At 51.0% G+C, this 18,111-nt stretch overlaps 2 protein-coding genes across 2 annotated transcripts in view; one reads left to right on the top strand and one right to left on the bottom strand.

The window, feature by feature from the left end:
- The window catches only part of LOC122391783 (probable isocitrate dehydrogenase [NAD] subunit alpha, mitochondrial), a 17,592-nt gene extending 14,909 nt beyond the window's left edge, over positions 1-2,683 (top strand). The window contains exon 6 of the mRNA XM_043386025.1: positions 901-2,683. Coding sequence (XP_043241960.1) covers positions 901-1,125 — 225 coding nt within the window. The 3' untranslated portion in view covers positions 1,126-2,683. The remainder of the gene's footprint in view (positions 1-900) is intronic.
- LOC122391786 lies at positions 2,471-18,111 on the bottom strand. Its single transcript, XM_043386028.1, has 4 exons — positions 17,640-18,111; positions 16,324-17,039; positions 13,863-15,981; positions 2,471-2,505 (listed from the first exon to the last, which is right to left on the bottom strand). Exons 1-4 carry the CDS (start codon positions 18,109-18,111, stop codon positions 2,471-2,473), a joined length of 3,342 nt encoding a protein of 1,113 aa, XP_043241963.1.

Raw genomic sequence — 18,111 nt, 5'->3', positions numbered from 1 at the left:
AGCGCGTCAATAACTGAATCGGTGGATCCAGCTGTGGTATTTAGGGTCATTCCGTTCATTCGATATTGCTAGATTGATCTTGCTGTCCCCACTCCCCTTCCTCATGAGAAACGCTGCCGATATACACGTATGTTCTAGTATGTATATGGTGTCGCCCTCATCCCTACCTGCTTTCGGTGATGCTTTGCCGCTTCTCTTGTCATAAGGAACGGTTCGGTAGTTGATCCGTCGGCGTTTCTGAGTGGGGTGGCAGGGACTGACTACCATTTATCCACTTGGTAGGTATTCCAATGGTGGCCCGCTGTTCGCAAATCGTGGACTTGATCTGGCCTGTAAGACGATCACTGCCAGCAAACGATTTTCAGTGAATGTTTGCTGAGCTAAACCGTCAGTCTAGAGAAAATAAGTAATCAGAACCTGCATGCATACGTTTTATCTACCTAGGTTAGAGAAGTACGGTTTGACGGAGCTGAGCACGTCAAAGGCAATGTTTATGGTACTTCGTTGGTACTCCAAGAACCGCCCTTGTACAGGAAACCCGTAATTGTGATTTTGTTTTTTGCCTAAGATATTTGCAAAAAACAGCCTTTTGTTTTGTACGTGACCAGCTGAGAGGTTACCAGTTGCCCTGACACTTTAAAGATTTATACAGCGCGCTGCGTTTGGTGACGGCCAACACGTTTATTCTTTTTTGAAGTTCTAACTTCATGAAGAGCGAGTCTGTGACGGGTCGTATCCACATAGAAATGATGAAGGGATAACGAACGCTCTTTGTACCAGGAGACTGGATCCTTGCTCCTAACCTTTGGCCAGTTCTGTACCACAACCCGCTCCTTAGCCCACAGGAGCCTACCGTCTGTGCCGGGCATCTGACCCGCCCTGTCCCTCTGTGTGTTACAGGTGCACGGCACTGCGCCCGACATCGCCGGCCTGGACCTGGCCAACCCGACAGCGCTGCTGCTCTCCGCCGTCATGATGCTGCGGCACATGGAGCTCAACTCGTTCGGGGACCGCATCGAGACGGCGTGTCTGGACGTCATCCGCGAGGGCCGCCACCGGACCGGCGACCTCGGCGGCTCGGCCAAGTGTTCCGAGTTCACCGACGCCATCTGTGAGAAGCTGTAGGAGGCTGCGCCGTGCCGGTCGCCGCTAGGGCGCCGGCGCCGCCCGCTAGGCTGATTATTGGGTGCTGTTGTGCAATTTAGGGCGAGATGCGGTGGCGTGACGGCCGCGTAGGTCACGGACCGGTGGTGTGGTGGGCGACAGGACAGGATTGAGGATGGAGCTGTGTCTAGCTAGACGCTCGCTACACTATTTATTGCATCTCGCCGCCCGTTATGCCGCTCCCGTCTGTGTTTGTTTTGTTTCCGTTACTGGGGCTGGTAGGTGGCCGGTACTCGGGCCGGCGCCGGCAGCTCCGTCTGTCTGTCTGTCTGTGTGTGGGGCGTGTCCGCCGGCCCGGTGCGGCGGCGGCGGCGGCGGCGCGCCATGACTCTTCCTCGGGGCGCCGCCGCCGCCGCCCCCGCCCCCGCCCCCGCCCGCCGACGGAGGGGCGGCGGCCGGCGCGTGAACACGGTAATTGGTGTGTGCATCGATCCTGAGCGATGAAGAGTTCCGTCGGCGCCGGGCGGCGGGTACGGTCCGCCCGGCGGGCGAGCGGGCACGGTCGGGCACGGTCCGCCGGGCGAGCGGGCACGGTCGGCCCGGCGAGCGAGGCCGCGCCGTACCGGGGCACCGGCCGTCCTCCGGCACCTCACCAGTCTCCATGACTTGGAGCCCCTATACAGGCTTCTTTACGACTCTCTCTTTTCTTTCTACCTTACTTCTGTATTATTTATCTGATTTGTTTGCATCTAGACATCTGATTGCCGTTCCCTTTTTGAAATGCCTCAGGTCTGATGTTTCCGTTGTATTTGTCCATGCGTATTGTTTCTAGATTTGCCATATACTCATATCAGTTATTCTCTTTTGATCCACCCTCCCTCCAGCTTTTCCGTATGACATTTCTTGTCGTCATTTACCTCGTTACTTTTCATGCGATCGCCGATCTCGTCTCTCCGGCGTTTCCCGTCGCCGCCGCACATCTTGCCTGTATCCAGGCGCGTTTTTGTCCGCTGCCGATTATCATTTCTGGTGAGTGCCACTGCGCCATGTCCCAGACGGGCTGCTTTGGACCGTCTCTCGCCCTCTGTGTCTCTCGATCCCTCTCTCCCTCTTTTCCCTCTTCTTACACTCTCCTCTTTCTCCGTCTTTCTTCTTTTCTTGCCTCTATCAATCTCTGTCTCTTCTTTTTTCCTTCTCCTTTACGTCTATTTATCTATCTATTTATCTATCTATTTCTATCTATATCTATCTGTAGATCTACCTACCTACATATTTATCCCTCCCGCTGCTCTCTGGTCTCTCAGTTGTCGGTTTACCGGGGTCCGATTCCACCAGTCAGTATTGAGAGGATTGCGTGCCCCGCCCGTCAGTACTGAGAGGAGGGCGCCCCGCCCGTCAGTACTGAGAGGAGGGCGCCCCGCCCGTCAGTATTGAGAGGAGGGCGCCCCCGGTCGCGCGCCGATACCCCAGCTCGGAGAAGTGTGAGAGTGCGAGTGAGGCGAGTGGTGCGCCCCGCGCCGAGCCGCGCCGGGCTGTTCTGTGACTGCTGACTTCTGCAATACACGCCGCCGCAGATGTGTTAAGTGTGTGTGTGTGGGGGGGGGGGGGAGGAAAACAGGAGTGACCGGCATGGCAGCGATAGTTGAAGGGTTAGTGAATGAGAAACCATTGTTCTCCAGAGTTGATGACTACCTGGAGTTTCCAGACGAACTGTAGTTTTAGAGGATAATGCACTCCATGCACGCTCCATGGAGGGAGAGCTGGGACGGCCCAGCCCTAGGTTTGCCTTCTGAGTCTCTGCCCCCCCCCCCCCCGTGAACATTCCTTAGAGGAGGTCTTGACTCGGCTCCAGGACCAGGACCACGTAGCGACACGCGGTAAGCGGCAATCGAAAGAACGTCCAAAATAAGGACGAAAACACTTCGGTCATTTTTGGGGTCAGGTAAAGGTCAGGTCACCAAAGGTCACCAAAGATAAAATGTTGACTATTTCAACATTTTGGAAACTGTCGACGGCTATCTCGGTAACCGATAGAGCTACAGCGCCGCGGAAAAGCGCATTCGATAGCCCTTTTACAGACCTTTCTGAACAATGTTCTCAGATTTGACCTCAGGTCAACGGTTTAGCCTCCAGAGGGCAAAAACTAAAAAAAAAAATAGCCGTTTTTTTGCGAAAAACGTTTTTTTTCGGCAATAACTTTTGACTCAATAGAGCCATGACATTACTTTTGCCAGCATCGTGTTCCTCTCGTCGGGACGCGTCGAATGAACTATAATTTGACCTTGAAAGGTCAACTTGAAAATTTCGTCAGGTCAAGGTCATGTTGCATATCAGTCGATCCGCAACGTCAAGCCGAACACATCTAAGGCGTTTTCAGCGCTCTAGCACGCCTCTATCAGAAGTTATTAGCGAAAAGGTGTTAGATTCTGTTCGTGACCTGAGATGACCTCGGGGACAAAATGAGGGGCCACAGTTGCCATTTTCCGGTTCAGTGTGTCAATTTTACCTACATCATGATGTTTGAGAGTGTCTAGAATAGCGTTCGTGCAAAACAAACGCTTTTCAATTTTTTCCCCCATTGACTTAGGTACCTATCCTACCTAATATGGAGAGGCCGCAAAATTGACCTCACCTTAGGTCACCGATATCACAATTCCGAGATATACATTTTATAGATAATGTTGCTCTAATCAATGGCTGAAAATTTCAAGGTAATCGATCATTCCGTGTAGCTATGACGAGCATCTTTATTTTTTCTGAGGTGAGGTCACTTGGCGTGACCTGGTGACCTGACCTAAGGCGACCTGGGTCTTAAATTTTCACAACATGTGCGGAAAAGATGCACAAAGAGGTGTGCCAAAAACCGCAGGGGGGGGGGGGGGGTGCAAGAACTATCAAAATTGCAGAGCTGGGCGCGTTCCTCGATTTTCGGTAGTGCGTTAGCGTTCCTGCGTTCCTCCGGCCGCGGTTAGTGCGTTCCTGGAATAGCGTTCCTCAATTCTTTTCGCTCGGTGCGTTAGCGTTCCTGCGTTCCTGCGTCCCAAACTGTTAACCCGTATTGTATTCTGGCTCTACCAAGCACCAAATCATACCAAAATCAGTGCAACGCAACACTGTAGCGGACAAAGTAGGCAAATCGCGCCAGTCCAACACTACAGGCGTGTTCTTCACAACAGAAGTCGTGGACAAAGAAATACCGCCGAACCACGCGGCGCGGGCCCAACCAAACACGGGGCGAATCGATCACAGAATACCACTGAACTCTATAATGGAATACCCAGAATGGCGACGCGGGGCCGAAAAGCAACTCGACATCTCTTTTCCGAATCGAATATCTGAAATACGTTTTACCAATATCATCCGTAGGGTTTTCAACAAAAATACGACCTGCTTAAAAACAATAGTTAAGTTGAAAGATGTATCTAAGTAAAAGTTATCATATTTCCTTTACACATTTGATGCCTGAAACCGAATCGAATAGTGAACATCACCACTAAATCTAAACAAGCCTTCCTCGATTCGACCGACAAGTGGCGCCTCTACCGGCAAACACACGTACTCGAGATTCAAACATTTGACACAGAGGTCATTGGCAGCAATATGATTTTTGGGTGGTTCCGCAAGAACGCAGGAACGCTTCAAAATTTCGGGTGGTGCGTTCCTCTTACTTGCGTTCCTTTGAAAAACTTTGCGTTCCTGCGTTCTTGCGTTCCTAAAAAGGGCGGTGCGTACGTACGGAAGAACGCAGGAACGCACTAAAGGAACGCACTTGCCCAGCTCTGCAAAATTGATGTTTCGCGGAAAACGTTTTTTTTTGGCAATAAATTTTGACTTATAACTTGCACGACGTTTAGGTATGTTACTGGCATCGTGTTCATCTCGTCGAGACGCGTCGAATATGTTATAGTTTGACCTTAACCCGCGCATGACTGGGGTATTTTCCATCACGCGGATGACTGAGGGGGAGGGGGCCCCCTCCTATCTCCGAAACTGCTGCGCGATCGTCAAAATTCAAACGGCGTCTGATAGTCCTGGAAAAACTGTCGAGCGTAACCTATTTTCATTGACCTCAAGGTCACTGATGACGTCACAGGTCGGTTCAAAGTAAAAATTATCAGCATTTTTGCTTGTTCACAATTAGGCTCTGACCGCCGGCTGACAAGTTCGATCAGGCTCATTTTTGGTTCACGCACTCCTTGATATATGCCTTAGATACCCTGAGGGTACTAAACTTTTACTTCGAATTTTTCAGGTCAAGGTCAGGTCATCCTAGGTCACCAAAATTGTGTACCTACCTATCATCTATCGGTCACGTGACGCATGTTTGATGGTCCATTTTACTTGCAGATTTCAAAGACAATGTCGTCTGTGTCATTTGAGGTCATTTTCTGCTGAATTTATCGGAGGTCAGGTCACTTTCAGGTAAAAAAGGACAAATTTTGAAAATGAATGTTTTCAACAAATAAAAAGTGCCTATCAGATGCGCCCGGTTTGAGCTCAGCAACACGATTTATATTACTTTACTATGTCAAAACTCAAAACGTACTGAAAATGGTTTTGAAAAATATATACCTAATTGTAAAATTTTGACAATAATGCAAATTTTTGGCTATTTTTGAAGATACTGGGCTCAAACTTGTTAGAGTAGGTAATCAGGATGTGTTCTATCACATATTTTCCGGCTTTTGCTAAAAATAAAAGTTTTCTGAAAAATCAAAAAACATGTTTCTTGTAATTGTTAACCCTCGCCGGCCAAGGGGGGGCGGGTGCCGCCCCCCCCATAGGGTTTTTTTCGCGATAGCTCCGAACACGCTGGCGATAGAGAGCTGAAACTTGGCATACCTGACCTTTGATCCAAGCCGGATCTTTTGACACCAACCGCATTTTTGGGTCAGGTCAGGTCACTGACCTATGACGTCACAAGTGAACCTCTGCACGGTCTTCAGATGTCGCAACTTCGCAACGCCCTCACTGCCAGAGGAGATGTCACAGGGAAATGAAACTTGCAGGATCTAGTATCCTTTATGAGTCCCACAACTTGTATATCTCGGATTTTTCCTAAAGGTCATATGAGGTCAGGTCATTTTCGTGACCTCACCATTATAAGTCAATGGGAAAAAATTCAAACTGCTATTCTGGCCCGGGAACGATCTCCAACTATCTCAAGCACACAGAATCGTGATTTGATGCACTCCTTGCAAGGTTAGATGCGTCACTTTTGCAATGTTGACCTTTCGTGACGTCATTTATGACGTCATCAAGGTCATATTAGTTTTTCGTCAATAACTCTTGATCAAATTGAGCTAGCGAGTCGGGAAAGCCACCAATGGACTCAGGATGGCCTGCCGAATCGAATGATATGCGACATGACCTCTTTCGACCAACTTCGTGACCTGGGGGTGCTGACCTGACCTTGACCTGAGGTCAACACCCCAAGTTGACCTGACCCGGACAAAAAGTATATCATTCGACGCGCCTGAGCGAGGCGAACACGATGCTGCCAAAATCGGCGCTCTGCGGCCGTTTTTTGCGAAGTTATTCGCCAAAAACTGAACCGTACCTTGGGGCACTTGACCTGACCTCAGAGGTCACCGGTTGACCTAGAACCTTAAAATCGGGTACCAATCTCTGCGTCTCGTAACGGCGCACACGCTCGTTTTTTCCGCGACGCGCTAGCTCCACCAGGGGCGAAACGGCGAGGGGGGGGGGGGGTCGTACCCGCCCCCCCCCCCTCAGCCGGCGCGTATGTAGAAAACCAATAGGTCCGGCGAGGGTTAATACACATCTTTCTAATTTTCCAAATTTCGAAAATTCGAGATAGCAGTTTGATAGCTACGTATGGCTACGTGTACCTAGGGGAGAGTGGGGTGGGTTGTATCAGTTTTTACTCCGAGACCCATAACCTCGTTACTATCCGTGATAAACTCATTATTTCCATACTATCCCCTTCCTCGATTCTTCTGCTTTTTTGTGCAAAGTAACTTTTCCGCTACCTCTACCAGTTTTTCTTTTACGGTCTGCCGAATAGAACAATGTTTTTGATACAACTTGCCCCATGGCTTGGGTGAGTTGTATCACATGGTGGGGTAATTTGTATCACTATTTCACGTTTCAGGGAGTGTGCTTGCTACTGGTTTTGAACATAACAACAACATTAGGTAAATGGGGTTAATACAATGTATATGCTCAAAGGCTTCACTTTTATTACACCAAACTTGATCAATGCAATCCGAACGAAACATCAACAGACTAGACGCAAAAGTGGCCCGTTAAGAGCAAAGAAGCCAACACATTGTGCCGAAATGGAATGAGTATTGACTAGCTACCTACAAACGCGAGCTAGGGCTTAGCTTTCGCGATCAAAAGCAACATACCCATACCTACATGCATACATACATGTTACAACATACCCCACCCGGCTCTGATACAACATGTACATCGCCGCCATCTTGGAAAAAACATCCTCGTGCTCAAAAACAGCGGACAGCTGGAAAAATCCATTTTCACTCACGCAGCCTTAGAATCTACCCTCACCACCGCTACGGAGATCTTTCAAATTCGTGCACATCTAAATGCCCACAACACACATTTTCTTGCAACTTATTTTTTTAGAATAACATTTAAAAAACAGAAAATCGGCTCTCACCTCGAGACGCGTCCACCCAGCCACACGACAGAACAGGGAAAGATGGCGCCCGGAAAACCTCGTCGGCTGGTCGTGTCAAGAGCTCCATCTATTGGATAAGTTTGGCACAATTCGCCCTGATACAACTTGGACATGATACAACTCTCCCCACTCTCCCCTACCTATTTGTAAGTCCACTCATGCAAAGAAATTGGATCTAGCTTTAAAACTGAGCTATTGAGAGCGTTTGCCGTAATTCAATATTTTGCATTAAAATCGGCCGACATGACGTCACTCTGACGTCATTTCCGGCCAAACTATGGTAGTAAGAAAATTGAAATTGAAATACTAGGTGTCACATCGATGTCGCTGAAGGTAGGTACCACAAGTCGTGTTGATCCGTCAAACGGTTTAGACGATAGGTATTGCCGAAAAACGGGAGGGGGCTCTGTAGAGCCCGCCCTCCCCAGTCATGCGCAGGTTAAAATGCTACATTGGAAATTCGACCCGAGGTCAAGGGAGTGACCTGACAGCAAAAAGGTCATGCCGCATACCGTTCTATCCGCATTATTGTGCTGAACACACCGAATGTGTTTTTATCGACCTATCAAAAGTTATTGCAAAACACTGCTGCGAGACCAATCATGACCTTAGATAGCCTCGGGGACATAAAAAGCGGACAGGGGTGTTTTTCCGATTATATGTGTCATGTTTATCTATATCCCGAATTCTGATGTTTACGAGTGTGTATGACTGAGTGAAAGCATGACTTTCTTCCAAAAGAAGCGCATTTCAACCATTGACTTGTAACGAAAGGATCGCAGAATTGACCTGACCTTTCACCTTAGGTCATTGATATCGAAATATCGAGCTCAACATTGTATACAAACTGCTGCTCTTATCAATCGCCGAGAGTTTCCAAGCTATGGTTATGACGGTGTAGGTTTGGCGAGCATGATAACTTCTCCTGGGGTGATGTCACTTGACGCGACCTGGTGACCTGGCCTTTGAAGACTTGGATCTGAAATTTTCACAAGGTTTGACAAAAAGGTGCAATGATTGATAATAAGGTGTGCCAAAAAGGCGGCGCATGGCGCCGATGCTTTTTATAAATATTAGCAGGGCGCCGGTGAAAGGAATGAAGTTTACCATGTTCAGAATTTGAAACAATGCATTTTATCGTGATATTTGGGCCTAATATTCTTTTGAAGGCTGTAGAATGGATTCAAAGTTAAACTACTTCCAAGATGCTTTCAGCGCCGACTGAACTGTATCACCCTGGCGGTGCTCGCTGACCCGGGGACACTGGGATGGGGGGGGGGGACGGGTCGAAGGAGCGTCACACCACCCCGCCGCGCTCCTCGGCGCTCAGCCTCGCGTGTCGGCCCGCGGTTTGACCGTCCGCTGCGGCGCGGCGGCGCCCTGCCGGCCGGCGCGCGGCGGAATCGCGGCTCTGTGCCGTCGGCGGCCGACTCGCGAGCAGCTCACATCCGGTCCGGGCAACTGCATCGATCCTGTCCGGCTGTCTGCTAAACTGCTGGCTGCCGTCGGCCGCGGCGGGGGGCGGGACGGGGGAGGGGCTCCTCGGGGCGGGCCGCCGGCGCGCCGCACCGCCGCCCGACACGGCACCGCCATCACAGCGCGGCCCAGCGGCGCTTGTTAGACGTTACCGCGGCATCACAGCGAGCGACTGCGGCGCTGATCATGTGCCACTGCCGAGCGTCATCACATGAAGCTGTCTCTATCGCTGGTCTTGTGACACTGTCGCTATGGCGATGCTTGGTATGTGACAGTGCCACCGCATGAGGCAGCTCTGTCTACGTGTCAGCGGTCCCGCGGGCCCGGGCTGGGCGCAGCTCTGTCTGGAGCGCCGCCCCTCTGCCCTGCTCTCGGGATGTGCCACCGCCGCGCCCTGGACGCTCTGGGACCGGGCTCGGCCATACGGCTGTATCCGGTGAGCTGCCGGGTCTCGGCCGGCGCAGCAGCCTGCCGGTTTTACGGCGCCCTCACGAACCGATGGCGCCCCGGGGCTCCGACGCGACGACGTCACAGCCGCAGTGGACTGCGCGCGCGGCACCGGCACGCTGCACTGGGGGGGGGGGGGGCTTCAGGATGGCGTGTCTGACCCGTCACCCGAGGTCTGGTCCGTTCAGTACCCTGACGGTATTAATCGGTCCTGGAGGCGGTCCGTGGACCCTCGCAGTGGTCCTGGTCCCTAACAGTCCCACCTGGTCCCTGGCCGACCCCTGCCCCTGGCAGCGGTCCTGGTCTCTGACGATCCCGGCATGTCTTTGGCGGTCCCCTGCCCCTGGCGGCGGTCCTGGTCCGGTAGCGGTGGTCCTGGTCCCTGCCTGTTCTTCCCAGTCCCGGCAGTCCCCTGTCCTCGCGGTGGTCCTGGTCCTTGACGGCGGTTCCTGGACCCTGACGGTGGTCCCTGTCCTCGCGGCGGTCCTGGTCCCTGACAGCGGTTCCTGGACCCTCGCGGTGGTCCTGGTCCCTGACGGCGGTACCCTGTACTCGCGTCGGTCCTGGTCCCTGACGGCGGCCCTGGTCCGGTCGGTTCGTGTGCGGCCCGTGGCGTGCCTCACCATTGATCCTCCGCTGGCTGTGACCTCGGTGACCGAGCCCCCCCCCCCCCTCCACCCGCCCCTCCGGCGCCCCCTGGAGCCCCATATGGCCCCAGCACGCCCATAGGACTCCGGCACCGCGTCCGGTGTTAAACGAATATTTAATCCGGCTGCAATATAAAATAATGATACTGATGCCGCCGAAACTTTGATAGCTCGATCACCTACATATACGGTCTGCAAAGCAGTGCAGCGGTGTAACTTAACTATTCGGGAGGACATTTGATATGCTTGTGACTTGTTCTATTGCTGGCGGCTTATACAAATCGCTTCATTTGAGCTTTTGGCAGCGCCGCAGCAAGCTACTCTTTTTAAACACAGGACATTTAACCCTCGCCGGACCTATTGGTTTTCTACATACGCGCCGGCCGAGGGGGGGGGGCGGGTACGACCCCCCCTCGCCGTTTCGCCCCTGGTGGAGCTAGCGCGTCGCGGAAAAAACGAGCGTGTGCGCCGTTACGAGACGCAGAGATTGGTACCCGATTTTAAGGTCCTAGGTCATCCGGTGACCTCTGAGGTCAGGTCAAGTGCCTCAGGGTACGGTTCAGTTTTTGGTGAATAACTTCGCAAAAAACGGCCGCAGAGCGCCGATTTTGGCAGCATCGTGTTTGCCTCGCTCAGGCGCGTCGAATGATATACTTTTTGTCCGGGTCAGGTCAACTTGGGGTGTTGACCTCAGGTCAAGGTCAGGTCAGCACCTCCAGGTCACGAAGTTGGTCGAAAGAGGTCATGTCGCATATCATTCGATTCGGCAGGCCTTCCTGAGTCCATTGGTGCCTTTCCCGACTCGCTAGCTCAATTTGATCAAGAGTTATTGACGAAAAACTAATTTGACCTTGATGACGTCATAAATGACGTCACGCAAGGTCAACATTGCAAAAGTGACGCATCTAACCTTGCAAGGAGTGCATCAAATCACGATTCTGTGTGCTTGAGATAGTTGGAGATCGTTCCCGGCGCCAGAATAGCAGTTTGAATTTTTCCCCATTGACTTATAATGGTGAGGTCACGAAAATGACCTGACCTCATATGACCTTTAGGAAAAATCCGAGATGTACAAGTTGTGGGACTCATAATGGATACTAGATCTTGCAAGTTTCATTTCCCTGTGACATCTCCTCTGGCAGTGAGGGCGTTGCGAAGTTGCGACATCTGAAGACCGTGCAGAGGTTCACTTATGACGTCATAGGTCAGTGACCTGACCTGACCCAAAAATGCGGTTGGTGTCAAAAGATCCGGCTTGGATCAAAGGTCAGGTATGCCAAGTTTCAGCTCTCTATCGCCAGCGTGTTCGGAGCTATCGCGAAAAAAACCCTATGGGGGGGCGGCACCCGCCCCCCCCCCCCCCCCTCGGCCGGCGAGGGTTATGTAAGGATTTTTGGATGAATGGAAATTATTATGCCACAGTGATAGCCAATTTGATTAGTCTCGCTTACCTTGGTATGCGCTTCTTGAATGTTTGTACAGAACTCAGTAATTCTTGCCCTCGTGTCCAAATCCTTGTAAAACTCAGTGGCTTTACGCTCAAAGTAAACCTTAAGTATGGCTTCTTGATCGGGTTATCTGTATCGTCACTCACAGTTCTTGAGTTTGCTGGTTCTTGTGTGTCACACAGCGTTTAACAACCACGAGGCTTCCAGACTGTGACCCTGCCCGTGATTCCAGTATGTATCTGCCACTTTTTCAGTGCCGCACCCTGCCGCGCAGCTCATTTGAACAGCTGAACAAACAGCTGATTTTGGCATCGTGCCAGTCACGTGACAACGGTGTTCAGGGTCAAGTCGACACGCACTTCTATGACCGATGCGGTTAGAGCCACACTTCCTGCCATCTAGCGGCTACCAAGCGAGACTAAATGGGCAAATTTGGCATAGGTGGCGCTGGTGAGGAATCAAGGCTAGGAAATATGCATGGAAAGGATGTGAGGAGTGGAAGACGGTGAATAATTCTCACACTCCCCAGGCGAGATGCTTGACAGAGGAGTCAAGCATGTCATGTGTTTTGTTCTGTCATGAGTTGGTTGTTGTTAAGCGGTGTGATTGAAGTATGATGTGAACAATGATGATGATGATGTGGTACACTTGTTTGTGCGCTTGATTGCAGGTTCTACAAAGAACCTGACCGGATCAGATCCTGAACCAGTTGCCTCTGTCCACTTGCCGCTCGTCTTGCAGGGCGAACGTTCGGGCGCGAGATGTCAGCTGGTGGTTCTGTCCTGAGACTGTTTCCGTCCACTCGACTGTTACACCCATCCGCGGCTGTCCCAGCGTGAACAGCCCGCACCTCGAGCGGGTACAACAACCGCGTGGCATACCGACCTTGTCCTTTTGCAGTCTTCAGGATGACCTGTCGGACGCGACCATCGTTGCTGTGAATGAGTTGTAGAACACGTCCTATCTGCCAGTAGACTCTGGGCCGGTCCCTTGTGTCGATCAGAACAATGTCTCCCACCGATATCTTGTCAATCCACTCGGACTGGAACACGTCACGTGAAGTTTCTCTCAGACTCAGTAGATAATCACTGTACCACATTTTCGTGTATTTATCTTGCAGCCGTTGCTGCTCTTGTAGTGTGTTGTTCATCTGTCGATGCACATCATCTGGAGTTGAAGTCCAGAGTGGGTCGTCGCGGTCGTCTTCGCAGATCAGCCGCAGACGTGGGTTGGAGTGCACCTTCAGGATTTTGTTGGGAGTCAGAGGCTCGATCTCTTCCAGTTGACTGTTGACGTATGTGATTGGTCTCCCGTTCACGATATCTTGAATCGCGGCAAGGTGAGTGATGAGCTCGTAGTATGTCAGTTTTGCACGACCTACTGTTTTGTGCAGACACTGTTTGATTGTTTTGACTTGGCGCTCGTAAACGCCACCCACCCAGCTTGCGTAGGCTGGAATGGTCTTGTGGATGATGTTGAGTCTTGCCAGATGTTCTCTGAAGTCGTCTGATAGAAAGAAGTTTTCCATCAGCCTCTGAGCTGCGATGAAGTAACTAGCGTTGTCTGTGTAGAGTGTGTGGGGAACACGATATATGCTGCAGAAGCGAGAAAATGACTGGATGAATGACTTCACCGTCAGGTCCGGTACTACATCCAGGTGCACCGACCTGATGGCCAGGTCAGTGTAGAGAACGATGTACACTTTTTTCATCTCTCCATTGTCATCTTTGACAAAAATATGTCCAGTGTAATCAATCGCTGTATCGTGAAAAGGCTTGAGGAAACGAACTCTCTCCTTTGGAAGGTCTGTCAGCTTGGGGTAGGAAAATGCGAGACTGTTGTGCTTCTTGCAGGTGATGCAGTCTTTCAGTATGCGCTTCACCACCTGTCGTCCAGCTGGTATCCAGAACCCACGTTCTCGTAGAGCTGTGAGAGTAGTGCCGATGCCAAGATGCTTGCACTTGAGGTGTTGATCGTTGATCAGAAGTGAAGTGAGCTGATGTTCCTTCGCTAACAGCACAGGATTGAGCGTTGAGTATGAGTAGTAGTTGAGTCGTGACAGCCTCCCTTTACATCTCAGGATGTCAACCTCATCTAAGAAGAGATTGAGGTCGTTCACGAGCTTGGGCGGCGGCTTTGACGCCTGATTTTCTTTTTCTCGCAGGAAACGCAGTTCTGCTGGGAACGACTTCTGCTGCATGCGGCGAATCCAGTAGTCTTCAGCTTGCTTGTAGCAGTCTACCTGTCTGCCTTTGAGCTTGTTGATGAAGTGGTAGACCCGAGCAGTGACACCGTAGAGCCTCTTGAGACTGGAATATTTACCAGGGTCCAGCAGCTGCTGACTGGTATCTGGATCGTGCTGTTCTGTGAGGTTTGTGTTGACCTGCATCGCGCGTTTGGTGGCTTCGGACAGACAGTTGAGCGTGTTCTGAGGCCAGGCGTCTGTGTCGGCCAGCCAACTCGGGCCTGACAACCAGGTGAGCATGCTTCTTTCGAACTCTCTGTACGAAATACCTCTGGTGACCATGTCGGCGACGTTGTCCAGCGTGTTGACGTATCTGAACGTCACTTCACAGTTCAACAGCGTTTCCAGGTCCTTTTTCTTCTGTTGGGCCGTCTTCAGCCTGTTGATGGTGAATCTGCTCTTGGTCTTGGTGCCACTGTGAAGCCATTCCAAGACCACCTGAGCATCACACCATACGAATACATCATCTGGCTTGATGTTCAGTGAAGTTGCGATTGTTGAAACACAATCGAGTGCCATCAGTACAGCAAGAAGTTCAGTTTGTGGGATGCTCTTCTTGTCAGGGGCTAACTTGCTGTGACTGTAGACAAGAGATGTCTTCTCTCCTTGTTTGATGTAGCAGGCGACGCCGTAGCATGATCTGCTGCCATCACAGAACACGTGGAGTGTGATCGGATCGTCTGATTCCAAATCAGCAGTCTGTCTCGGGAATGTCAGTGATTGGAGAGCCTCAAGGTCCACTCGAAGCTTGGCCCACACGGCCTTCACTTCAGAGGAAACCTCTTCATCCCAGTCGGTTCCTTCATCCCAGACCTGCTTCATCAGGATGCGACCCCTGATCGTGACTGGAAGAGTGAGTGCAAGCGGGTCAAACACCCGGCTGACGTTGCTCAGCAGTCGTCGCTTGGTCAGCCTCCTGCTGTCATCAAAGTGAATGTCAGCGAGTGACATTGTGTCAGTTTTGGTGTCATATAGATAACCGAGTGTCTTCTCACTTGATGATGAGTGTGAGTGAAGAGTGCCTTCACTATCCATTGTGTTCAGCAGGGTTGGATGGTTCGACTTCCAACTTCTGAGGTTGAATCCTCCTTCCTTGAGTATCTTAATGCTCTCATGGTAGATGTCGGTGAGTTTGTCCAGGTCGGAGGAAGTGTAAAGGAAGTTATCCACATACAGGGATTGCTTCAGGGCAGAGATCGCCTCGGTCTCGCGGAATCGCTGCAGGTGCAGTTGAAGGATGTGGTTGAGGATGAACGGACTTGCGTTCAGTCCAAAGAGAATGGTCTTGAACCTGTACGCTTTCACGCCCTCCTCGGTCTTCCACAGGAAGCAGAAGTGATCCTGGTCGCTCTCATACTTCAGGTGGACTTGTAAGAAGGCTTTCTCGATGTCAGCCATCATCATGAACTTGTTGGTGCGGAACCTTTGTAGAAGACTGGTCATGTTCGTGAGCAGGTTGACACCTGGGAAACAGGCATCATTGAGTGACGGCGAGCCTGTTGTCTTGAAGCTGCAATTGAAGACAGGCCGTATCTTGGTTGTAGTCTGCTCGTCGGTTTTGATAACCGGGTGGTGTGGTATGAAGACTCGTCTTTTTGAAACAGACAAGTCGATTTCTTCGATGATTCCATCGTTGACTTGCTGTTGAAACACGGCTGAGTACTTTTCTACAAGATTTTTCCGCTGCAGGGACTGGTGTACCCTATCTGTAAGGGCCATGGCGTTGTCAAAGTTTTCGGGCACCTCTTCCACGTTGGAGTAGAAGGGTATTTTCACGAAGTACTTTCCGTCGCGAAACTCCACTTCGCTCTTGAAGTCCTCGAGGACGTGTTCATCTGCAGCTGTCAGTTCAACATCGTCTTCGTCTTCGTCACGAAGAGTCTGCGTAGTTTGGCTTTTGACGTTCGTTTTCTCTTGAACTGTTGGTGGTTGCCCATCTTGTTCCCACTGGACAGTTAGTCTTGGGATTGAGTTTGAGCTTGAGTTTGTGTTTGTGCTTGAGTTTGAGCCTGAGTTTGAACCTGAGCTTGAGTTCAGACCTGAGCTTGAGTTTGAGTTTGTGCTTGAGTTTGAGTTTGTGCTTGAGTTTGAGCCTGAGTTTGAACTTGAGCTTGAGTTCAGACCTGAACTTGAGTTTGAACTTGAGTTTGGGTTTGCAGTTTGAGTTTGAGCATTTGAGTCAGCTACGAGGCATGCATCTTGAGCAAGCTGACTCCCTTCTTGATCTTGAAGTTTGGTAGCCTCTTTGGTAGCATCACATAGGACTTGCGGCTGCGCTTGCTGTCCTACCGTGCTGGCTTCAGTTTGTTCTTCAGGTGTTGTTCGATGCTGATCTTGTTGCTTGATGTTGATGTTGGTCTCGTTGATCGTTTGTAGCAGTTCTTCCTCATCCTCGGGCGTCGGTTCACTTGTCGGACCACACAGGTGAGACAGGTGGTCTGGAACCAGACCAGCCAGATCTCCGAAGATGATGTGCCCTTTGTCGACCTCGTAGGCGACACTCTGTCCCAGGCTGACTGTCCGGAGAGGGGTGAGGTCAGACAACACGTTGACGCCCAGCAGACAGTGGATGTTGTCGATGTCGTCAGTCTCTTGATCTCTGTAGAAGCAGTCAGCCAGTATGACGCCTTCATCTTGCAGTTGCTTCACCGCACGTGATACGCCTGGGAGATTGTAACTGAGGTCCATGTTTGGATCGATGAGGAACTCTGCCTTGATCATGCGTTTCGGTGTGATTGCGATCTCGCAGGTGACGACTCGGTGTCTTTTCTCTTCTGTCCCGATGCATGTCTTCACTGTGAACGTCTCCTCGTGTCCCTTCTCCTCCAGCTTCAGCTTCTCTGCCAGTGTCTGACTGATGTAGCTCGCCTGACTCCCGTGATCTATCAGCGCTCTGGCCACTTCTGCTTCTCCACAGGCACAGATGACCACTGACGTCGTCGGCAGCAGTGAACGGCGGCCGTGCTGCTCGCTCATCAAGCAGAGTCGACTCTGGGTGGAGTTTCCTGGAACACAAAGTGCAGTAATGTGCGACTTGTCTCCACAGATGGTGCATGGGTAGTTCAATCCCTTGTCCTTGCCGGGGCAGCTGGACAAACTGTGTTGACCACTGCAGGCTGTGCACAGTTTCAGTTCGGCCAACCGTGCACGACGTTTTGTTGCGTCCTGAAACGAGTTACACTTCAGCATCGAGTGTGTGCCCTGACACAGTTTGCATGGTTTGTATTTCAGAGCCTGCTTCTGTGTATCAGTCTGAAATGTGCTGATGTTCTTCATGGGTGCATGTTGAGTTGTGTGAGCAGGTGTCTTCGACTTTCCGGTCGGAGCAGTTTGCTTTGACGCCTGAGAGGCTGAATGTGGTTTCTTTTCTGATAGTCTCTCAAGTGTTCGGAGGATGTCACCATAACATTCCAGCAACTGTGCTGTTGTGGGTGTCATTGTGTCCATCCGTTTTTTGAAGTTTGCTGGTAGCTTCTCCCATAGAAGAAAGCTTATGATCCGGCTGCCTAGTGAGTCGCCGTCTAGAGCATCATACCCAAAGGTTTTCAACTCATAGATGGATGTGCGAGCTGTGTTCATGAACTTGCGTACAGCCTCTAGGTCACGTGCCGGAGGGGCCTGTAGTTCGTAGATCTTTCTGATGTGATGTTCAACAACCTTGTCTTTGTTCAAAAACTCCTTCTTCAAGAACTGCACCGCCAACTCGTAGTTGTTGCTGTCATTGGAGAGGTGCTTGATCTGGTCCAACGCACTGCCTCGTAGGTAGGTCTTCAAATACAGCAGCTTGCTTCCTCCACCGATTTTGCTGTTTTTCCCAATCAGATCCTCGAAGAGTGTGAAGAAGTCATTGAATTCCATGACATCTGCCTGTGTGCCACTGAACGTGGGCAGTTTTATTTCCTTCAGTCTGGCTGTTGTTTCTGTAGCGCTGGCACCCTGCTCAGCAACATCAGTCTTCTTCTTGATTTTCTCCATAGCTGTTTTCATCTCCAGTTGGTACTTTACCTGTTCGGCCAACTCCTCCTCATATCCTTCACCTTCTCCATCTTCATCAGCCAGCTCCGTAGCAATTGACAT

Source organism: Amphibalanus amphitrite, unplaced genomic scaffold (genome assembly GCF_019059575.1).
Source record: "Amphibalanus amphitrite isolate SeventyFive unplaced genomic scaffold, NRLGWU_Aamphi_draft 000454F_arrow, whole genome shotgun sequence".
In the NCBI taxonomy this organism is placed as follows: Eukaryota; Metazoa; Arthropoda; class Thecostraca; order Balanomorpha; family Balanidae; genus Amphibalanus; species Amphibalanus amphitrite.
The sequence above is the reverse complement of the archived record's forward strand: the minus strand, read 5'-3'. Positions and strand labels throughout refer to the sequence as shown.